A 24,787-nucleotide genomic window follows, 5' to 3' on the forward strand; every position below is an offset into this window, starting at 1 on the left:
TTTACATGTTTATTACATCATTATTTATAATAGCCAAGATATAGAATAAACCTATATGTCCATCGATGGATCAAGAACAATGATGGATGACACTTAAATATCTCTATGTAGTTAGTACAGGATTTAAAACAAATTTCATTTAGGGCTGGAGAGATTGCTTACTGCTTAGGGCACTTGCCTGTGAAGCCTAATAATGTATGTTTGAATCTCCAAGTCCCTCATAAGCCATATGCAAAGTGATGTAAGCATGCGATGTCACACATGTGCCACAAGGGAGTGCACGCATCTGGAGTTCATTCACAACAGCTGAAAGGCCATAGCATGCCCATTCTCTCTTTTTCTCTTTTTTTCTCTCTCTCACTATCTCTCTCAAAAATAAAATTTAAAAATTTCATTAATTAATTAATTTGAGAGAAAAAAAATGGGTAAACCAGGGCATCTAGCCACTGCAATCTTCCAGACACATGTGCCACTTTATGCAGCTGGCTTTATGTGGATACTGGAGAATTGAATTTGGGTCCTTTTGCTCTGATAGCAAATGCCTTAACTACTAAGCCATCTCTCCAGCCCTAGTTCAAGATTTTTTTTAAATTTTATTTATTTATTTGAGAGAAAGAGGGAGAGAGAGAGAGAAAAAAAAATGGGCATGCCAGGGCCTCTATCCACTGCAAACAAACTCCAGATGGATATGTCCCCTTGTGCATCTGGCTTATGTGGGTCCTGGAGAATCAAACTGGGATACTCTGGCTTTGCAGGCAAACACCTTAACTGCTAAGCCATCACTCCAGCCCCAGTTCAGGAGTTTGAATATTGCCAACACAAAGAAATGACATATGTTTGAGGAAATAGATATGCCAACTACTCTGATCTGATCATTACACATTATATTCATATATGGAATTGTTACACTATCCTCCATAAATATGTACAATTTCTGTGTTTTAATTAAAATTAAAATTTTTTCAGACAGAGCAAATTTCAGAGAAGGAAAAGTTAATAGAGATAAAGACGGACATTAAATAATGGTAAAGGGGCAAATATTCTAAGAAGACAAAATTCTTACTCGGTATCTGCCTTACCAGAGAACATCAAAATATATAAGGTGGGCAAGGAGTGATTTAAAATGGTGAATGACATAAAGGCATGATCTGCTAGACTCTCTGGGGCACAAACTGGTGAAAGCTAGATAACAGCTATCAGAAGAGATGGGTGTTATTCAAATGTCTCTAGTTTTAATAGGAAAGTAAAACAAGGAACTCTATAAGGAGAAAGTCTAGAAGAATTTGAAGGAGGAATTGGGGAGCTCCTCACGCCTAGTGAGAGGGCATGCCAACAACAGACAGCAGGAGCCATGGTTTAAGACAGAGAGGCTCAGAAAATCTGTACTGTATTTTTGGTCACAAGTAGAAAAAAGAATGGGGAGCCAGACAAAAGCAGCAGCACTGGTAGAGGGAGGTAAGGTACTGGAAAAACTCTCCTCTCAGCCCTTAACCAGAGCAGCTGTAGGACCTCATTTGATGTTTAAGCCCCAAACTCTGTAACTGCATTCTTAGGAAACTCAGAACAAGAGTTATCAGACTATATGCTCAAACCTGGCCAGCAGAAAACATCTAGGCTACAGAGAAGAAACTTTGAATCAGAACCACTCAATATTCAGTAAGGTGGAAACTTGGTCAGAGTTACAGTCTGTAAGGAACACAGACTCAGATTTCAAGCAGCATTCTAGGCATCAGAAAGGACCACCTGGGGAGGGGCATGAGCAACATTCACAACCTGACAGGATGTCATCTGTGACCTAACTTCCCAGATGACCACCCAGAGGTGAGAAAAGTATTTACATCCTGACCCCTGAATGACCAGCATCCGTGATCTGACCTTGCAAAGAACTACCCAAGGGTGTGTGACAGACATGTGGCAGCCTGGAAATGAATGCAGAGAGACTCCAGACTGTAATCAGCAAGCAGACAGTATTCTACTCTTAGGAGAGTACTGGATATCGAGCCTGATGTCCCAAATACCAGTCTAGCATAGGAAAATGGCATCTTAACTCTCTACAGCATAGTCCATCTAGATGATTGAAAACACTTACACTGAAAGAGTAAAGATGGTTTTAAAAAGTTCAATCAATAGCTTAACTCCATTTGTGAAAGTCTCAGCTCAAAAACACAAGAAATATGAAAAACCAAGGCAATATAACTTCTCCAAAAATTGCTAATGTCACAATAATAACCTTCAATGTAGGTTATTTAGATGAAACCTCAAAAAATTCAAAAGAATGTTTATAAATATGTTTAAGTAAATCAAAGAGGGTGACTACAGAAATGTACCATCAAAGATATATACAATGCCCAGACCCAGAAAGCCAAGCGCCACATGTTCTCTCTCATATGTGGATCCTAGCTACAGATGACTGGGCTTCGGCGTGAGAAGGAAAATACTTAGTAGCAGAGGCCAGTAAGTTAAAAAGGAGACATAAAGGGTAGAGAAAGGAAGGGGGGAGGATACTTAATAGGTTGATATTGTATATATGTAATTACAATGATTGTAATGGGGAGGTAATATGATGGAGAATGGAATTTCAAATGGGAAAGTGTGGGGGTGGGGAGGGAGGGAATTACCATGGGATATATTTTATAATCATGGCAAATGTTAATAAAAATTAAAAAAAAAAAGAAAAACCAAAAAAAAATAAAAATTAAAATTAAAAAAAACTGTAAAAAAAAGAGATATATACAATGATGTGGATGACTTCAGTACTTCACTTTCACCAATATACATGTCATCCTGACAAAAACTTTGCACAGAAACATGAAATAAATAACATCATAGATCAAATGGACTTAATACACATTCCATGCAAACCTGTCAGAATATATATTCTGCCTAGTAGTTATGGAACTTTCTCTAAAATAGATCATATGACAGGAAACAAAGAAAACCTTCACAAATATAGGAAAATTGAAATAATTCCTTATACCCTATTAGACTATAATAGAATAAAACTAGAAATCATCAGCAATATTTCTCAAACTATTCTATAAAATAGAAATGAAAGGAACTCTACCAATTTCTTTTAACCAAACCACTATTACCCTGATTCAAAAATCAGATAGACACACCAAAAAATAAAAGTTATAGATCAATCTTCTTGACGAACATATATTCAAAAATTCTCAATAAATAGACTTCTGGCCAAGATGGTGACTGCCTAGCTGTGCTGCAAATCCTGGGGAAAGATAGGAAAAATATTAAAGTTTTTCAGGATCTTCTTGTCAGTGGGAGGGCTCAGAGGGGGGAGAAACAGGGAATCAGGGATCCCCTCAAGGGGGGGGGGGTAGAACACCTATTCCACCTAATAGCTGGGTGCCCTGCCGCCGTGCCCTGTCCCGTGCCCCATTGCCGCACCCCATACTGCGCCCATCCCATGCCCCATCCTGTGCACTGTTGTGGCACGCCCCATCCCGCCCCCTGTCCTGTGCCCTGTCGCGGTGCCATCCCAGGCCATCCCCCATTCTCCTGTGGTGGGGGAGTGCAGACTGTTTCCAGGTCCCAGTGTTCCCAGCCAGAGTGTGGGCTGCTTCAGGGCTTGGTACCTCAGTCCCCGTCCAAGCTCAAATGCAGGCAGCTTTGGCGCCCCTGTTAGGCAGTAGATAGGCGGCTTTGGCAAGTGAGAGCCAAAGCCCAGGATGCTTGGTAACTGCCCCAGGCTGCCTCAGATTCCCATTGAGCTAGAGCCCAGGCTGATCCACCTACCTATGTGCCCATACACTGTCATGGGCAGACCACAGCGCAAAAGAAATAACATGAAAAATCAAATGCAAGAAAATCCAGTGAGATCACCCAGTCCTACAATGAAAAGTACATCTAACCAAAACATAGAAGAGTCATTAGGATCAGAACATCAAATCGAACCTATGAACAATGCAACCCTGACCAACCTACTGGTAGAACTTGCAGGAAAGCAACAAAGGACCAATAATCGTGTGGATGTTACCATCACTAACCTAGAACAAATTGATAAGAGTTTGGAAGGAGTTCAAAGACAGGTAATAGAGTTAAGGGAGAGTGAAAAAAAGAGGACCTTAAAAATCAGCTGGCCAGGGCTGGAGAGATGGCGTAGCAGTTAAGCGCTTGCCTGTGAAGCCTAAGGACCCCGGTTCGAGGCTCGGTTCTCCAGGTCCCACGTTAGCCAGATGCACAAGGGGGCGCACGCATCTGGAGTTCGTTTGCAGAGGCTGGAAGCCCTGGCACACCCATTCTCTCTCTCCCTCTACCTGTCTTTCTCTCTGTGTCTATCACTCTCAAATAAATAAATAAAAATAATAAAAAAAATCAGGTGGCCATAAAAAATGAAGACATGGGCTGGAGAGATGGCTTAGCGTTTAAACGCTTGCCTGTGAAGCCTAAGGACCCCAGTTCGAGGTTCGGTTCCCCAGGTCCCATGTTAGCCAGATGCACAAGGGGGCACACGCATCTGGAGTTCATTTGCAGAGGCTGGAAGCCCTGGCACGCCCATTCTATCTCTCTCCCTCTATCTGTCTTTCTCTCTGTGTCTGTCGCTCTCAAATAAGTAAATAAAAAAAAAATGAAGACATAAAGAAATGCAAGGATGAACTCCAAGAATCATCAAGAAAATCAGAAAATGATGTGAAAAGGGAGCTTGACAGAGCAATGGAAATGATAAGTAAAAAAGTAGTAGAAAATACAAACTTAATTGAACAAGTCCAAAACTCTCTAGAGGCTCTCAAGAATAGAGTCAGCGAAGTGGAGGATTAAAAACTCTGGTCTGGAAGACAAGGTGGAAGAAACAGTTTGAGAGTTCAAAAACTTCAGTAAGTTCAAAAGTTCCTGCGAACAGAACATGAGGGAATTGTGGGATACATTTAAACGTCCTAATATCAGAATCATTGGAATACCAGAAGGAGAAGAATTTCAGACCAAAGGCATGGAGAACTTATTTAACAAAATAATTGAAGAAAACTTCCCCAGTCTCTTAAAAGAAAAGTCCATCAAGATACAAGAAGTCAACAGAACTCCAAACAGACTGGACCAAAGGAGAAACTCTCCAAGACATATTATCATTAAGACTCTAAACAATGACACCAAAGAGAAAATCCTAAAAGCAGCTAGGGTAAAACAGCACACCACTTTCAAAGGGAACCCCATCAGAATTATTTCAGACTTCTCAATGGAAACCCTGAAAGTTAGAAGGGCCTGTAGTGAAACTCTCCAAAGTCTAAGAACCTATGGATTCCAACCCAAACTACTCTACCCAGTCAAAGTATCCCTCATAATAAATGGTGAAAGAAAAACATTCCATGACAAAACTCAGCTTTACAATTATATGAACACAAAACCAAACCTACAGAGAGTATTTCAGGAAATTCTCTACAAAGAAGAAACAAATAACCAAACTCAAATGCCTACAAGAAGCAGATCACAACAACCAAACCCAGAGTAGGCACAAAAAACTTCAAATTCCATGAAAACACCAGCACACATCAACCACCACAATATGCAGGGATCAAATCAAATCTCACAGTCATTACCCTAAATATTAATGGCCTTAATTTGCCCATCAAGAGACACAAGGTAACATGATGGATCAAAAAATTTGACCCCTCAATCTGTTGCCTTCAAGAAACCCAACTCACCACTAAAGACAGACACCTCTTCAGGGTAAAGGGGTGGAAGACAATATTCCAAGCAAATGGGAATAAGAAACAAGCAGGTATAGCTTTATTAATATCGGATAAAATGGCCTTAAAACCAAAAAAATCAAAAAAGACAAAGAAGGCCACTTCCTATTTATGAAGGGAACGATCCATCAAGAGGATATTACAATCATAAATCTGTATGCACCAAACACAGGGACACCACAGTTCATAAAACAAAACGTACTTGACAATAAAACAGAAATAACCACCAACACCATCATAGCTGGGGACTTCATTACACCATCATCAGTAATAGACAGATCATCCAAACAGAAACTCAACAGGGAAGTAAGAGAGCTCAACAAAACCATAGATCACTTAGACCTGTGGGCTAACTCCACAATGCATGACCCATATACCTCAACAAGGAGGGGCCAATGGGGAGGGGGTAGGTCACACATGAGCCTAATAATGGTACCAAACTGCCTGTACTTACAGAATAGAAAACTAATAAAAAAATTAAAAAATAATTCTCAATAAAACACAGAGTTCAAGAACACATAAAGAAGATCAGAAGCCATAGTCACGTGGGCTTTATTCCATAGATAAAGGGATAGTTCAACACATGTAAATCAGTAAATGTAATTCATCACATAAGTGGATTTAAGGATTAAAATCACATGACCATCTTAATTGATGAAGAAAAGACTTGACATCCAACATCCAATATCACTTCATGAGAAAAGCTCTGAAGACATAGAAGAAACATATTCTAGCATCAAAGTTATGTGACACAAATGTATACTCGACATTGTACTCAATGTAGAAGAACTCAAAAGCATTTCCAGTAAAAGCAATAATAAGACAGGAATGTGCATTTTTCCATTCTCATTCAATATAATGCTTGAATTTTTAGCTAGAGCATCAAGACAAAAGAAGGAAATTAGAGGGATAACAATAGAAAAAGAAGAAACAAAGTATCCTTACTTGTAGATGATATGATTCAATACATAAAAGACTCTAAAGATTCTACTAGATAGCTCTTCGATCTGAAAAACACTTTCAGCAAGTGGATACAAAATTAATGTACAATAATCAGTAATCTTGACTGAGGCCTTATTTACCCCATAGTGAACACCAATAACCAGACTGAGGAGGGCCTCCTGGGAAAAGGGACTCAAGGGAAAGGGGATACAAAACTATAGCCTATGTTAGAAAATAAAATAAAAAAGGGCTGGAGAGATGGCTTAGCAGTGAAGCACTTGCCTGTGAAGCCCAAGGACCCCGGTTTGAAGCTCAATTCCCCAGAACCCATGTTAGCCAGATGCACAAGGGGGCACACGCATCTGAGGTTCGTTTGCAGTGGCTGGAGGCCCTGGCGTGCCCATTCTCTCTCTGTTTGTCACTCTCAAATAAATAAATAAAACTAAACTAAAATAAAATAAAAAGTAGTCATCATATAAACCAATATAAACATGCTGAGAAAGAAATTAAGAAAATATATACTATTCAAAATATGTTCAAAAAGTAAAATACCTAAGAATAAATCTACTTAAGGAAATGCAAGACTTATGAAATATGATTTTATTTATCCAAAATATCCACAGTATGTAAATTTATAGAACCAGTAAGTGTATCAGTGCTTAACAAAAGCTGGGAGAGGTTTATGCAGTTATGAGGTTAGAAGACTGATGGCTAACTGGTATGAGTTTCTTTTGGGGTGATGACAATGTTCTAAAACTAATTATGGTGTTAGGTGCACAATTCTGTGAATATATGTAAAACCCTTTAAATGGGCTAATTTTTGAATTTGGTCTCTGTAAAGCTTTTATTTTAAAAGGTTAATTGAAGAAGTGATGTTTCTTTCAGTTGAGTTCTGAAGAATAAATAGTGAAAAAGTAGAGAAAGGTATTCCAAACTTGTGAAGCAGCTACAATGGTTTGGAGGTTTGGGATGTGATTGATATATTATAAGTTAAAACAGTGAATGTAGGTGGTTTAGGTGGGGTTGGGTAGAAAAAAGAAAACCCAGGACTATCACCTGTGAAATCAAATGCTGTGCTCAGGAATTTGGATGTAATTTCACCATATAAATGGAGATTCATGAATGAGTTCTGAGATGTGGATCCATAGTCAGGTAGATTTCTAGGCCATGGAGCACACCTGACAACAACTTTTCAGTAGACTGTAAGGACGGAAGCCAGAGTGTCTTTTGCAAACTAGTAGATTTTTTTAAAATAAACTGTAGTCTCCAAAAGCTGTTCTTGCATGCTTTCTGTCTTCTGTGAGCTATCTCCCTTAAGGCCCATATCTTGCACAGGGCCTTATTTTTTTAGAAAATTAAATATTTACAGCCTTCAATCTTCAAAAGAATTATCCAGAAGTAGTATTTCTGTTTCTGAGAGATACTTTAAGTGCCAGTGACAGGAATCTTCAAAGCAATGCTGGATGGGCAACAAAATCCAGTTTGTGGGTCTTGACCTGTTTTCTGCATGCCTTTCAACACACATATAAATTTAAGATCTCCTCTTTGGTTTATTTATTTATCTACGTATTCATTGCCAGTGCTGGTGATGAAACCCAGAGCCTCCTATGCACTAGAAAAGCATTGCCATTGAGCTACACATACACAACCCTTCCTTTTGTGTTAGGAGTTCCCCTTCCACCCTTAACTATAGACTTCAATTTGTAGGTTTACCACTAATCTATTTGTGTCCAAGGTCAAGTTCCTTAGTTTTCTAGATGTTGGTTTCTTTGTATAGCTCATGAGGAGTTCTGAGAAAATTGTTTCATAAGTTTCTTACAACCTTCTAGCTTGGCTTTCTCCAGATGGAGCTAAGTCTCAATGGGAAGAGGGGAGACAGAAGGACACAGAAAGTTAGGAAGATGGAGAAGAGGAATGTGCACTTAGGAGGCCTTCAACCTTTTTGGCCAAGAGCTGTCTGGGTATATGATGTCATAATTTGACCTGAAAGAGTGGGGGCTATTCCCAAGCCAAGCACGCTTCTTTTCTATTATTATTATTATTTTTGGTTTTTCGAGATAGGGTTTCACTGTAGCTCAGGTTGACCTGGAATTCACTATGTAGTCTCAGGGTGGCCTCGAACTCACGGCAATCCTCCTACCTCTGCCTCTTAGGTGCTGGCATTAAAGGTGTGTACCACCATGCACGGCTCAAGCATGGTTATTTTAAATTGGCATCTCACCTTGGGAGTTTCCACTTTCAAATCCAAAATGCACTTCATTTTTCCCTTGTTTTTTATGTCTCTAAATCTCAGGAGAGTGTATTGCCCAGGAGAGTATATTGTTTTGGGTAAGCTCAGAACCCATAGGAAACATGTCCTTCATTAACAACCTGAATAGCCCACTGAACAATGACAGGAAGACAGAAAGACATTGGGGCTGGGGCTTGACTCAACTACAGAGACTCTCTCTGCTCTGGTCCCTCTAGCTTGTCTTCACAGGGCTTCTGGGTTTTAGCCTACACTTCATAAAATCCCTACTACTGGAGAGAAAATTCAGAGAAGAAACTAATCACTTCGAAAAGGGAGCTGTGACTTAGATAGAAATGCCACAGAAACTGGCATAGCCACTTTGGAGGTAGCAAGTGAGATGGAGCTGGCAAAGGAAGCAGGGATTGCCTGGGGCACCCACAGGGCTAATAGGAGCTTAAGCACCATCTACTGCAGCAGCTTATAAAAATCAGGGTAGTAAAATAGGTGCAGAGTGCTTAGATTAGAGTCCTCAACAAACTTCTAGGTTGACTCAGGACAGGGTGACATATGGCACATGCTCACTACACTATAGGGCCTTTTGGCTATAATAGTCCTTATCTTTGATTAACCAGATAGTCTCATTGGTAATTGTTCAACTGTTGGTTAATAAGGCTAGGAAATGAATTATCCTTGAATCAGTTTATTTATTGGTATGTAAACTCTTGAAAAATACATGACCCAGGAGAAGAAATATTTTAAAGGGTGAAACATTTAAGAATGCTTTCATTTTACTCATGAAGAAACAGAGACCCACAGCGTAACTCGTCTGAAGTCATTGAATAGTTTCATCAATCCTGTAACCCAGAATCACTTACTTATCAGCCAGAAGCCTTAGCTTCACTCCCCCTCACACTGTTTGCTCTTCCACAGTAGAGTAGGTGCTCAGGATAAGTCTACTGAGTTAGATGAAGCCCATCAGCTTTGCCAGGATAATGTCTGGCTTAATTGGTCCCATGTCTATAGAATTATTCTAGTTGTCAGAATGTGAGTGAAAACACAGAATCTGGGTGTCTCTGTTTTCTGTTGATAAAATGGAATGCCTAGTACAGAGTAATTTATAAAGAAAAGAAATTAATTTTGTCTCATAGTTCCGGAGGCTGGAGTTCGGGAGCATAGCAACAGCACTTGGTAAGGATCTTAAGCTGCTTCATCTCATGGCAAAAAGGTGGAAGGGCAAAAGAGCACATGTGGAAGAGACAAAGCAAGAAGAACAGCCTGTCTTTATAGCAATCTGCTCTCATGGTAATTAATCCAGCCTCACCAGAGCAAGAGCTTGCTTCTGTGAGAATTACCCCAGTTCTGCAAGAGTGGCATTAATCTTCCCAATCATCTCTCAATATCACTGCTTTGGGAATTGGAATTAAATTTCAACATGAGTTTTGGAAGAGATAAACCATATTCAAATTATAGCACTTGGCTAAAAAGCCTCTATGTCATTCCTGAGTGTGTGGGAAAGCCATGGTCTTCTGGACCCTGCTAAACATATGGCAACTGTGGTGATTATAAATGGCCATCATAACCTCATGGTATTTAGCTGACGGCAATTTTGGATGTGGAGCCTTGCTGCAGGAGGTGTGTCACTGGGGACAGACCTTGAGGTTTATTAGTCCAGCCATACTGGGTGCTCGCTAACCAGCCCATTCTTGCTGCTACCTCCTAGGTGATGTGACAAGACATGATGTGCAGCCTCTGCTTTCCCACTCTATGATGAAACTCCTCTTGAGACTGTAAGCAGAAATAAACTCTTCCCCCCCCCCCCACCATAGGCTGCTTTTGGTTAAGTAGTTTGTTCCAGCAAGGAGAAGGTAATTGCTATAGCAACCTTAACTTAGATTAGGACATGTGCTAGACACAAACCACAAGTTCCAGAAAGCTCAGACCCTTTTTACCAGATTAGTGTTTTATTGTGCCTCTAGTGTCACTGAACTAAGTCCCAATGTGGTTGTGGCAAGTGTGTCCACCTGAATATGATAAACTAACTCAGGAAAAGACCATTTTGCTTTTTCCAGGCAAATGAGAGCAACTATTTTGTGTCAGAGTCACACTGAATGAGAGCTCTGGCAGAAGCCATAGACCCCCCAAAGAAAATAGATCAAGGAGATATTAATGGTGAGTAGAGGAGTCAAGGAAGGGAACTACACAATGCTGTGGCTTAAGCAGCTTCTTGGCTTTCATAGATTTGTAGGAGCCAGGTCTAGAAAAATCTTAGATAGACAATGAAAGCAAAAACTTCATACCAGCTACAAGCTTTGAAGCATTGGTGGGAGGGTTATGGAGTCTGAATCCACCGCCCATCCGGGCTTTTGGAACCCTGGGGTCCTTTGGATGGAGTCTGTCCCCTTCTTAGGCTTTCCTCAAGAATGGTACTTCCTGCTGGGTTTAAGGTTCTCTTGGCTCTCTGTTTTCTCTCCTCCTCTCTCCTTAGAGGTGGTATTCACCAGCCCTCTCCCACCAGATAAGGAAGTCTTGTTCTTCCTGATCCGGGAGAGCAAAACATTTCTCATTCCCTGGAGGCTGGGAGGGTCCAGAGAGGGGAAGTTCTAATGATTGTAAGCAGATCAGTCAATGGCTTAGGTAGCCCCAGGGGCTCCTGGTCCCCATATCCTCCACCATTTCCGCCGTCTGACCCCTCCCCATTTTTGTCCTGCTCCCTCATTGACCACTTGACTACTTTGTACATTGCCCAGAAACTTGCAGTAAGCAAAGAACAATATACTTCACCTCTCTGGAATTGTCAACCCAATAAGAGGGTTGCTTGTGGTATACCACTAGACCTCCCACCAACCCGGCCAAGCCCTTTCCTGTCTTCCAGTGTGGGCTGCCCTACTACACATATTCTGTTTCCAGTCTATCAAATAGGCCGAGCTCCACCTCCAGCTTCCCTGGCAGTTCAGAACTGTAAAACAATCCTCAGGCCAGCCTTGAGGCCTAGGCGAACAGTCTTTAGGTAGTCAAGGGCCTCAGAACCTGTGGTGTGGCAGCAGCTGATGGGCCAATGCTTTCCAAGGGATTTGTGTTTGCCTTTCTTTGTAGTAATTCTTTCCCAAGGTCATGAGCAGGGCCTCCAAAGTTGAAGGCAATTTTTGTGTGCTTGGATTCCCTGTTCCAGGCAGCTCTTTTCTATACTCTGGCAAAATCTCCTCAAGTCATGCTTTTCTCATTGTCTGAGGAGTCATCCTTAATCTACAAATAGGTTCATGTGGCCATTAAAATTTTATTAAGGAAACAAATAAGGAGTGAAATGAAAGTATGGCCATTATCTTGGGGAAGCATAGAAGGAAGATATGAGGTGGATCACACACCCTGTTAAATGTTTATGTCTAACCCTTCTTCCTAAAACAAAAGATTTTGCTAGCTATGTTCAAGAGTTATTAGTGCTGCCATATTCCCTGGCTCAATGGAGGAGCAGTAAGTCTCAAAGTACACCAAGATTACCATTTGTTGCACTGGAGACATGGCTCATCAGTTAAAGTACTTGCCTGCAAAGCTTAATAACCCAGGCTCGATTCCCCAGTACCTACATAAAACCAGATGCACAAGGTAGCACATACACCTGAAGTTCATTTGCAGTGGCTAGAGGCTCTGGAGTGCCCATTCTCCCAATCTCTCTCCCAATCTCTCTCTCTCTCTGCTTGCAAATGGATAAATGAAAAGATTTTGTCTTTTTTGTTTTTTCAGGTAGGGTCTCCCTGTAGCCCAGGCTGACCTGGAATTCACCATGTAGTCTCAGGGTGGCCTAAAAAATAAAACATAATTAATATCTTCTGCATTTGGTATTTATTGGTTTGTTTTAGTAAATATATCAAATGTTTACAAGAGATTTTGCCTCTCATTCCCCTCCAGGACAACTCTTTATACATATTCCTTTTTCAACTGAAAGTCTTCCTATACAGGCTTTCAGAAACTCATTCACAATGCTCAGGGAGATGTAACAACATCAAAGCATATAAAATAGCAACCACAACAAAACTACCAGAAATAGCTTTGAGTACAAAAGAGAAACAAATCAGTTTTGCTTAAAAAAAAAATGAAAATGGAAGTCATGGGCTGGAGAGATTGATTAGTGGTTAAGGTGCTGGCTTTCAAAGCCTAAAGACCCAGGCTTGATTACCCAGTACTCATGTAAGCCAGATAAGGTGGAACATGCATCTGGAGTTCATTTACAGTGGCTGGCAGCCCTGATGTGCCTATTCTCTCTCTCTTTCTGAAATAAATAAATTAAATAATTTTTACAAAGAGAAAATGGAAGTTATTAGTGTTATAAAAATACTGGTAAATTAGCCAGCCATGGTGGTGAGCCCCTTTAATCATAGCACTTGGGAGGCAGAGGTAGGAGGATCACAGTGAGTTCGAGGCCACTCTAAAACTACAGAGTGGGGCTGGAGAGAAGGCTTAGCGGTTAAGCGCTTGCCTGTGAAGCCTAAGGACCCCAGTTCAAGGCTCGGTTCCCCAGGTCCCACGTTAGCCAGATGCACAAGGGGGCGCACGCTCTGGAGTTCGTTTGCAGTGGCTGGAAGCCCTGGAGCACTCATTCTATCTCTCTCCCTCTATCTGTCTTTCTCCCTGTGTCTGTTGCTCTCAAATAAATAAATAAAAAATGAACAACAACAACAAAATATTTAAAACTACAGAGTGAATTTCAGGTCAGCCTGAGCTAGAGTGAGACCCTACCTCGAAAAAAAATAAAAATACTGGCAAATGATTACTAGCTCTAAGCTGGCAACAGTTCAAATGTCTATGTACAGATAAGCAATTAAAACAAACTGGCATAGCCACACAATGGACTACTACTCAGCAGTAGAAAGGAACAGATTGAGAGTTGGGCATAGTAAGTTCAGCAGTTGGGAAGTTGAGGCTGGATGATCATGGGATTTTGGGCAGTCCATGCTACATAGAGAGACTCTGTTTTAAAATACAAAAAAAAAAAACCTGAATAAAATGTTCATAGATTATTTTGAGTTTCAAAATAATTATATCAAGTAAAAGAATATCCATACAAAAAGTAGATAGTATATAATCCAATTTAAATAATTTTTTAATGCTGACTAATCTACAGTAATAGAAAGAATATCAGTAGTTACTTGGGGATGGGAGTGAAAGGGAGGATTGACTGCAAAAGAGCATAAAGAAACTTTTGGGTCATATATATATATATATATATATATATATATATATATATATCCTAAATTATTGCATGGATTTTATAGGAATATATATTTGTCAAAATTTAACATCTTACATAAATATAATATGCTCTGATTACCATATAACAATTATTCCTGAATAAGATGTAAAACTGTAATTAGATTTTATAGCAAACGTATTAATTACGGTAGGTGCTATTGAACTAACTTTCCAATTATCTTCAGTATTTTTAGCACTGTTTCAGAAGCTATAAAAATTAAACACTATTTGTAGCTAGAAGTTAGAAAGCTAAAGCCTTTCTTGTCATAGGCCCTAGGAGGGAAGCCACTACTATTATTTGGCTTAATGCATATGTTGTGCCCATCACATTGCCCTCTAAATTTTCATGCTTATGCCCACAGCTCTCACCTTTGCTCAGAGAAGCTTGTTTTTGCCATTTGCAGTGACCACTGGGGAAACTCAAAACTCATCAAAGTTCTGAGAAAGAAGTGACTATTGAGTGCTCAACACAAAATGAGGCATCTTGATCATGCACTCCAAGGCTCAAGGAACATTGCAGAAAAGTCAGAAAGAACTTAAGAGCCAGGGGATGGGGAGGGGTCCTGTGGAACTCTGTCTTCAGGACATGAAGTGCCTACTGCATTAATGACCTTACAGCAACTGCCATTAGCTGAACAAGACTTACACAATATTGGGCCCATCAACATTCCATCATGGATGGTGGAGGGCCAAAAAAGACTCCAAAGCCAAAGAGGGACTAATTGAAAAGAAGGGGCTGAGGGGAATGGAAAGAGGGGACAAGAGAGAGTAACAAGAGAGGCTTATGATCAAAGTGCACCATGTACATGTATGAAATTTGTCCATAAAAAGATAAGGAAAAGAAAGCTAAAACCTTTCCAAATCCATAGAACCCATTTTCTTTTCTAATTGCAATTGTATACTAAAATGTTCAGTATAAATGATTAAAAAAAAAAAGCAGGAATACTCTGGTATGATGGAGATGCTTGTCAGTCTGCTGGAACCTCTGCTAACTTTCTCATTTACTTTCTCCTTATCCACATACTCCCCTGCTGTAGTTCATGGTGAATTCTGAAAACACTTTCTACAGTAATGCAGACCTCTCCTTTCCTTGGCTAGCTACTATCTTACTTCCATCCTTAAATATGATAGTCTAGTCCTCACATTTTATAGATAGGGAAATTGAGCCACAGAAAAGTTAAGGGATCTGCACATGGTCCCACATTACAGAAGCAGAAGTTGGTGACTCAAACACTTCTGGTATCCCAGGCCAAATGGCCTTGCAGTGTCCATAGGTTGTGCTTCTTAAGGGCTTTTATTTTGATGGGAAATTGGCTTCAGATTTTTTTTTTTCACAGATGTTTTGAGCCCTTAAGGAACCTCTGCATTATACTAGTTCTAAGCACTACTCTGTCCCCTAAAGTCCTGCTTTTCTTTGGGCATGGTCTTCTAGGCATGTACACTTTCCACTTTCCTTTCTGGAAGACTCCCTAGATCTGCAGTAGGCTTGGTAAGAGTGGGATAAGAATACCAAATTAGAGCAGGGTGTGGTGGCACACGCACTTGGCAGGCAGAGGTAGGAGGATTGCTGTGAGTTCAAGGCCACCCTGAGACTACAATAGTGATTTCCAGGTACGCCTGGACTAGAGTGATACCTACTTCGAAATAAGCAAAAAAGAACCAAGATAAATGGGAACTAGAAAACTCAACCAACCATGATTCTCAAATACTCTCTGGATGCCTGAAAGGCCCTGCCCAATCTTGTGGGGGGGGGGCGGCTTCTTACAATCTTCTTTAAAGACTCTGGACCAACATAAGTGGGGTTTCTGTTATGAGAAGGAAGAGGAGTCAGTAAAGACATTCAAAGGGATGGGGCTGGGAGAGGCCCTCTCTTGAAGAAAGGACAGTATTGAAGAAACTGCAAGGGACAGGGTTATATTTGGAACAAAGCTTCCTAGCCCCTCTAAATGGAGCTGAACATGGGTTTAAGCCTGAATGCCTCCTAGGATGGGTTGTAAATGATTACATTTCAAATCTCTGGGATGATTAACCTCTATTGTTAATTTGATTGGATATAGATTCACCTAGGAGATGAATCTCTGAGTTTCTAGATATGTTAATTGAGGTGAGCTGAAAAAGAAAAAGGCCAGCTGGCCATCATTGTTAATCTCTCTCTGCTTCTTCATTATGGATGCAACGTGACCAGCTGCCCCAAGCCCCTGCTGCCATGTCTTCCCCACCACGATGGATTGTACACTCAAACTGAACTAAAATAAACTGTTTCTTCCTTAAGTTACTTTTGTCAGTTATTTTGTTTTAGGAACAAGAAAAAGTGATAGTTTTTAGAAATATAAAGCTAAGGGCTGGAATGCCTTTTAATCATAAAATTTCTTTAATTTGGTTGATTCTCTCTTCTTTATCTCTGTATCTGCCACTTAGTGGCAGACCCATCCTGGGCAAAGAAGCAAGGTAAAGAACATTATAACTCTAGAGACTTCTTGGAAAAGTAGGTCACAATGTGTGTTGCCTATCACTGCATGTGAGGGAACTACTAGGTAGAATTGGAGGCAGGATGCACAGGGTGCCCCACTTTCAAGATCTTTCTCTATCTCTTTACTTTCTGTCCTCTCCACTCCTTCCCTGCTTCCTTTTCCCCATCTTTATGTCTCTCATTCTGATACAGCATTCATTGTCCTCCAGGAACCCTTGAGTACTACACATTCTGAAGAATAGAATTGAGGTAATAGATAAAAATGGGCCCAAGATGCCTTACATACCCAGCAACCACCTCATGGACTAGACAATAAGATGGATGGGAGGGCGGGGAGGGAATCAAAGGGTGGAAAACAGTAATCCGGACCCAAACGGCAATGGTACCATAAAATTCTACTTCCTAAAAGACAGACCAAATGGCTGAACCTTCACTAGACCCTTACAGGAAACACCTGAACCACAAGACACTAGAGAGGGTAGGATCAAGACTGACCTAAATCTCCTACATCTTCCCTCCCTCCCTCTCCCCCTCTCCCCTCTATCTCTCTCCTCTCTAACTCTTGTATATTAGTTATCTTTTTCCTCAATTTCTTAGTGGACACTGACCTGTATCCCCCACATCCAGCTTGGGCCTACCATCCACAATGAGCTTTTGATCAGAGAAACCTACAAGGTTTGCCAAAACAATGACAGACTTCTGTCAGAGTACTTGATGACCCACCAAAGGCCAGTGATAAGACCCTATTGCTGAAGACTCCATACACAGCTGACGCATAAAATGGAATGACATGGCTGGAAGCCAGGAGAGAGTCAGTCCCCAGACAGTCAGCGTGTCTAGTGCCAGAAGGCGCTACATAGGCGACTGGGGGAAATGACCAAGATCTGTCCAAGCAACACATTGTTTAACCTAATTAGCAACAAATAACCGGATGTGATGCCCACACAAGTGCAATTGTGGTACACAGCCATGGTGAGGAATCAATTGCTCTTGATTTGGCTAACTGATCCACTCAGTGGTACTAGACCCTTAGCTGGAGCTGGGAAACAAGTCAGAACCATACCCAAACACAAGCCCACTCTCCAATATCAAGCTACCATCAATCACAGGGTATAAGAGGGCCTACACCTATCAAACTGTCTATCAAAAAAGTAAGTGTTATCTCAATTTCCCGGGTGCTAACTTACTCTCCGTTGGAAAATCTGCTTCTCTTTTCCAGATAGATGCAGATCCTAAGAAGAGAGCTGCCCCAACATACCTCAAAAGGGGCCCAACTGAAACTAAGGACAACTGGCGAAATAAGCAAGGGTGATGTTTTCCTGTGAACTGGATACCAACACAAAGGGGAAGGAGATCAACGCAGAGAAAAATCAACTCCTACCAAATCAGAGAGCCAAAGCCTCAGAGGCCCCCAACACCTCAGCACTGAAGCAGACCAAAAATGAGCCCAACATGGCTCAGGGAAATCTTGCGGAAGAGGGGGCGGAAAGAATGTCAGAGTCACATGTTGGGTCATGATTTGCAGAGACATTTATCATACTAATAACTGGGGGCTAACTCCACAATGCACGACCCATTTTCATTAACAAGGAGGGTCTAATGGGAGGGGGTAGATCACAGATGAGCCTAAATAATGGTACCAAACTGCCTGTATTCACTGAAATAAAAACTAATAAATTAAATTTAAAAAAAATAGATAAAAATGGTAGCCACAAAAACTAAAAGCTGAAGCCCCGAAAGAGAAGGTCATAGAGAATATAGGTATTTGTCTACCAGGGTTTGTCAGAGGCAAAACTGGACTTATATTTCTTTGACTCCCAGTCCAAAATGGAGAACAAGAGGAAATGAGCGAGACTATAGAAAGATATCTGCTAGGTATAGTGATGAACGCTTATAGTTTTAGCACTCAGGAGGCTGAAGTAAGAGGATTGTGAATTCCAGGCCAGCCTGGGCTACACAGTGAGACCCTATATCAAGAAAAAGAAAGACCTTCTCCCTTAAGAAGGCACATAAAATACTGACTTGAAACACTTTAAAAATAAATTTCTGTGAGATAGTGACTTAAAGTAAAAGCAGAGCAATAAATCTGGACCACTCACCAAATCTCTTTAAACTTTAGGGCTCCAATATTTAGAAATCTATTGTTTTCAAAATTTGGCCCATGGCTTCCCAATGCCCATGTCTCTGAGTATAAGGCCAGACTTCAGACCAATGTTTAATTATATAGCTTTGTTAGATTTTGTATTAGTCTGGGATCTCAGAGAAGCAGATAATAAAATGGAATTAAACAACCAAGAATTTATTAAGGGAGATGAGAGCAGATAGAGAGGGAGTCTGAAAAGGCCAGGAGAGCCATTAGACTATAATATAAGTGAAGGAGCAAAGGAAGGAAGGTAGGGTAGAAGCTTCCTGGCCTCCCTTATAACTCCAAGAAAGATTTACGAAAGCAATTAGGGTTTCAAGAAGCAAAGGTCTGCCAGAAGACAGAAGTCTGTGTCTCTTAGGAATTGACCCACCTTAGTGTCCCTGCCATGTTGCAAATGTGACTTCAGTACAAATGCTGGGATAGATTTTAGAGTGTAGGGGCCAAACCCTTGGGCCAGTTATGCTTTCTGTAGTTGAAGCTCCACAAGGATCATTCTGGTGGGTCCTACAGAACTCTTTCTTTAGTGAATACCATGCCCTTTCTTTGTCCAGCTATGCTTGTCTGCTTTCCTATGCCCATAGGCCCAGCTGGGACCTTGAGTCTGTAGAGGGGAAGAATATAAGAAGATGGGGACAACAAGCCTCTGCCTGAGGCATAAGTCAGAGCCACCTTGAGTGTTGGCTCTTTCCTTCTATGGCCCTCATCCTAGTACTTATTCTGTACATGTGTACCTCACCCAGCCAGTTGTTGAGCAAAGCCATCCAATTCCTATAACCCTTCTAAGCATCCTGAATGTCTAGATCCATTCCTTGTCCAGATTCTACTTGTTCTTCCTGCCCTATTCTTCCCTATTCTTTAAATCATTTATGTCTATAGACCATTGACCAAAACTAAGATTGGTCAGGGAGGTAAGGTGGGAGTTGAATAGTGTCATATATAGCTATTAATTCTTCTAACAGTGGATATGACTCTTGGGACTATACCCAAGATACAGACACTGACATTTGGCTGAAATTGCCCTCCCTCTATATTTTATAGGCTTCACTGCCCACCATTGCACAGGGAGGTAATAGAGGTGTTAGTGCACCTGTTTGTTGGATGAGAATATATGTAAGCCACTTGCTTACAGTGACATAATTCTAAGTGGAAGAGCCCCAGATTTCACAGTGCACCAGAACTTCATGAAGGGAAAGGTGAACTTTACATTTCAGTGAGTCCTTTCCTCTTCTAAAACCCCAGAAACTGGCAAGTTTTCTGCCTCTTTGCTAACTGTTTCCACTGGAGGCCACCACCAATCATCACTTCTGTCCTTTGACTGACAAGACAACTCAGCTCCAGCCAAGAGGGCCCTCTTTTCCATAAGACTTCTCAGCTGTAGACTTGGGAGGAGGCAGGGGAAATTTTTGATGAAGACTAGGATCATGACTCAGTTATAGATAGAGACCAGAGCAGAGGTCTGTCACTGCCATGAGGGGATGCTAGAAGGGGTATGATGAAATAGCAGAATTTTATGGATTGTCCATACCACTTACCACCACTTCATTGGCTAGAATAAGCAATTATCCCACAGTACTGGTATATAGAAATTTCTTTACTTCTCTAGCTTTAATTTGACATTTTAAAAATTCACAAAAAATTCAGGAGATTTAACAAGCACATTCTAAGTGAAAGAGGTAAGGAAAGGAGTAGAAAATTAATTAGGGGAAGGTATTAAAATACTACTTAAAATGATAATCACACCCAAAACAATAAAATTCTTAGAAATAAGTTTAACCATGGATGTTAGAGATCAATATTTTTTTTCAAATATTTTTGTTCATTTATTTATTTATTTATTTGAGAGCCACAGACACAGGGAGAAAGACAGATAGAGGGAGAGAGAGAAGATGGGTGTGCCAGGGCTTCCAGCCACTGCGTGTGCCCCCTTGTGCATCTGGCTAATGTGGGACTTGGGGAACCGAGCCTCGAACTGGGGTCCTTAGGCTTCACAGGCAAGCGCTTAACTGCTAAATCATCTCTCCAGCCCAAGAGATCCATATTTTGCTAAGACATTGATGGAATAAACTGATTAAGAACAAATAAATTATTTCTTATGCACATGGGTCAAAAGCACTCATAAGCCGGGCATGGTGGTGCACGCCTTTAATCCCAGCATTTAGGAGGCAGAGGTAGGAGGATCGCCATGAGTTTGAGGCCACCCTGAGACTCCATAGTGAATTCTAGGTCATCCCGAGCTAGAGCAAGACCCTGCCTCAAAACAACAACAACAAAAAAAGCCCTCATAATAGGAGGAAAAGATGATGACATCAAAATAAAATAGAGACTAAAGCCAGGCGTGGTGGCACATGCCTTTAATCCCAGCACTTGGGAAGCAGAGGTAGGAGGCCCACTGTGAGTTCGAGGCCACCCTGAGACTCCATAGTGAATTCCAGGTCAGCCTGGGCTAAAGTGAGACCCTACCTCGAAAAACAAAACAAAACAATAAAAGAGGCTAATGGACAGAGGGAAGGGTATGATGGAGTGTGGATCTGTGAAGGGGAAAGTGGGGAAAGTGAGGGAATTATCATGGGTTACTTTCTGTAAGTATAGAAGTGGGGATTTGGGGGAAAACTAGATAGACAGTGAGGTCAGAAAGCTCCAGGGTGGCCCCCACCTGTTACCCTAGCCCTGGGGAGGCAGAGGCAGGGGCAAACATGACTTGGAGGTTTGCCTGAGCTCCATAGCAAGCCTAACAGTTAAAAATACGAGTTCCCCACCGGTGGGGTTTCCTATTGCTGAAAGCTGAGATAGGGTCGGTGCTCTGGGTTTCTTGTATCTTAACTCTGTGGCCACTGGGCTTTATGTTGCTACTTTTCCCCTTAGAGATTAACATGAATACCCAGAAGGATGTCCAACCCCCAAAGCAACAGCCAGTGATCTACCTATGTGGAGACTATCACACAGAAAATGAAATTAACTCCAGGGATCCAATAAGATGTAGACAGTGTGGATACAGAATAATGTACAAGAAGAGGACTAAAAGATTGGTGATTTTTGATGCTGGATGAAACATGAAAATTCAAAAATGTCTTCATTTGTCTCATTAATTTCCCCATTATTGTATAGCCTTTGAGTTAGCATACTTATGAGTACCACTATATCTGTATAATTTCATTTTACAAACGAGATTGTATTTTAATACTCTGCATAAAGAAATTTTGGTTCACTGTGACTTTTATTATATAATCTGATATACAATGAAGAACAAAATTGCTTCTGTAATAAAAAAAGAGAAAGGAAAGGAAAAAAGGAATAACATTGTCAAAATGTCCCACTACCTACCAAAAGTGATGTACAGAGTCAATGCAATTACTTTCAAAATTCCAATTATATTTATCATAGAAACAAAAAAAACCTTAACATCTCCATGAGATTATAAGATTGTTTTTTTGTTTTGTTTTGTTTCGTTTTTCTTTTCTTTTTTTTTTTTTTTGTTTGTTTGTTTTTCAAGGTAGGGTCTCACTCTGGCTCAGGCTGACCTGAAATTCACTCTGTAGTCTCAGGGTGGGCTCGAACTCTCAGCGATCCTCCTACCTCTGCCTCCCCAGGGCTGGGATTAAAGGCGTGTGCCACCACGCCCGGCTTTTGTTTCGTTTTTAAGGTAGGTTCTCCCTCTAGCCCAGGTTGACCTGGAATTCACTATGTTGTCTCAGGTTGGCCTCGAACTCATGGTGATACTCCTACATCTGCCTCCCAAGTGCAGGGATTAAAGGTGTATGCCACCATGCCTGGCATAAGATTCTGTTTCTTTGAACATATTTACAATCATTCTTTTGAACTCTTTCTCAGGCATTTCCTCTAACTCGTTCTCACTGGAGGACATTTCTGATGCATTAATACTTTTAGGTGGATTTATATCATCTTGCTTTTTAGTGTTTCTTGTGTTATAATGTATATATTTTTGCATCTTGGATTAAGTTAATGCTTGGATTTTCTAGCTAGCTGGGTATTCTTAGCTGTATCAATTGATTTGATGTTATATATTTTCAGGGTAGGAGCTTAAGGTGTTAGGTGTGGCTCTTAAGACTCTTAGAGTATCTACAAAGGTGTTCCTAGGGGTTGAGTTTCCCTGCTATGGGAGTATTCAAGTAGGCTGAGTGGAATAAAATACAGGTGGATTCTAAAAGTTAACTAAACACTGTACACACTCAATCAAAAACAGCCCCAAGTATGTATGCAAGAGTAGTTATTATAATGACCAGATCTTCTATCAACAAAGAGGTTAAGATTTCTGGTCTGTTGAGGGATCCAAGTCAGCTTGTGACCAAGTGAGACCCTTCCCTGGTGCAATCCCAGTTACCTTGGATGATTTTGGTCTCAGTCAAGTTGCTGCCTGGGTCGTCAGGCTGCTTTTCTGATTTCTGGAGCTGGGCACTGGCTTTTCCTGCATGGCAAACCGAGCCTGGCAAGTGTGGCCCTGCAGATCAGCACCCCCGCTGCTGGAACTGCTGCTGCTAAAGCTGCCACTGCTGGGTCTGTAGCTGCTGCTGCTGAAGCTGCTGCTGCGGGATCTGCCACTGCTGCCGCTCCTGGGTGTGCTGCTGCTGGGTCTGCCGCTGCTGCTGCTACTGGATCTGCTGCTGCTGGGGCCACTGTTACCGGTGTAGGAGCTGCTGATGTTGCTGCCAGACTCTGCTTCTGCTTGGGTCCCGCTGTCAGCTCAAGTTGGCGTGGCCGGTCCCGGGACTGCTGCTCTGTTCGCTGGAGCTGGGCTCAGGCGGTGGGGGAGGGGAGGGAGCCACAGCTGCTCTGGTTCTCTCGCTGTTCCATGTGTTTTTCTACCTTCTGGTCTGCTCCTCTGTTGCTCACTGCCGCTCTCCCTTCACGTTTCCTGAGTTGCTGAGAGCTCCAATGTGAGTGGAAAATCCCCACACCTGGATTTTCCTGTGGCTCGAGCCAAGCCTGGTGGCTTTCTGGTGCGCTGCCGCCCCAGTCGGCGGAGCTGCTGGGGGCCACTTTTGCCGGCCTGTGCAGTCTCTGGATGTTCTGGCTCTCTTCTATTTCTCTGCTGTCACTTCAATTTCCTATACACCTCATTTTTTAGTAAAAGTGTGTATTTTGCTGAGTTTTTTTGGTCTTTTTTCCCCCCTAGGCTGCTTTGGCGTGGTACCTATGCCACCATCTTAACCAGAAATCCTGGCATAAGATTCTGAATAGCTAAAGCAATCTTGAGAAAGAATAAACTTAAAAGCATCACAATTCCTGATTTCAAATTATAGTACAAATCTATAGCAATCAAAATATTACAATAATAGCAAAAACATACACAGACCAAATGTCTACAGGTTCATGCATATGCATAGAACAACTAATCTGACAATGGTTCCAAGAATGCACAATGGGGAAATTCAAGTGTCATCAGTACATGGTCTTGAGAAAGTTGGAAATACACATGCAAAAGAAAGAAATTAAGGTGGGAAATGTAGCTTAATGAAAAAGTACTTGCCTAGCATGGATTCAATACTCAACATTATAAAAAGGGAAAAGAAACTTTGGTCCTTGTCTTACTTACAGCATACACAACATTAACATGAAAGGGATTAAAGAATCAAATGTAATACCTGGAACTTCCACAAGAAAATATAGGGGAAAAGATCATTGACATTGGTCTTGGCAATGATTTTTTTGGACATGACTCTAAAACCATAGGCAGCAACAGCAAAAATTAGCAATTTGGATTACTGAAAACTGAAAGCTCTGCTCAAGAAAACAAACAAAAATAAAGGCAATCTATCCACTGTGAGAAAACATTTACAAACCATATATTCAACATGGGTTAATATCCAAAATGCATAAGGGAATCCTATAACTCATTAGTTTAAAAGCAGGCAAAGGAACTCAATAGATACTTCTCCAAGAAGACATACAAATAGCCAATAAGTACATGAAAGGTGCTTAATATAAATCAACAGGAAAACACAAATTAAAATCACAATGAACTACCATCTCATTTATGTTATGATGGTCTTTATAAAAAATATAAGAGCTGGGTTCCCAGAGTGTGTTTTGGTGGTACC

General features: G+C 41.1%; 2 protein-coding genes across 2 annotated transcripts in view; one reads left to right on the plus strand and one right to left on the minus strand.

Moving 5' to 3' along the window:
- The window catches only part of Slc16a2 (solute carrier family 16 member 2), a 134,146-nt gene that overhangs the window by 66,341 nt on the left and 43,018 nt on the right, over window positions 1–24,787 (minus strand). The window lies entirely within an intron of this gene.
- On the plus strand, window positions 21,602–21,778 carry LOC105944667 (DNA-directed RNA polymerases I, II, and III subunit RPABC4-like). The gene has a single exon (XM_045140417.1). It carries the CDS (start codon window positions 21,602–21,604, stop codon window positions 21,776–21,778), a length of 177 nt encoding a protein of 58 aa, XP_044996352.1.

Source organism: Jaculus jaculus, chromosome X, assembly GCF_020740685.1.
Source record: "Jaculus jaculus isolate mJacJac1 chromosome X, mJacJac1.mat.Y.cur, whole genome shotgun sequence".
NCBI classification, from domain to species: Eukaryota; Metazoa; Chordata; class Mammalia; order Rodentia; family Dipodidae; genus Jaculus; species Jaculus jaculus.

Coding starts and splice junctions, on each gene's coding strand:
- LOC105944667 (XM_045140417.1), top strand. CDS start 21,602: ATGAATACCCAGAAGGATGTCCAACCCCCAAAGCAACAGCCAGTGATC.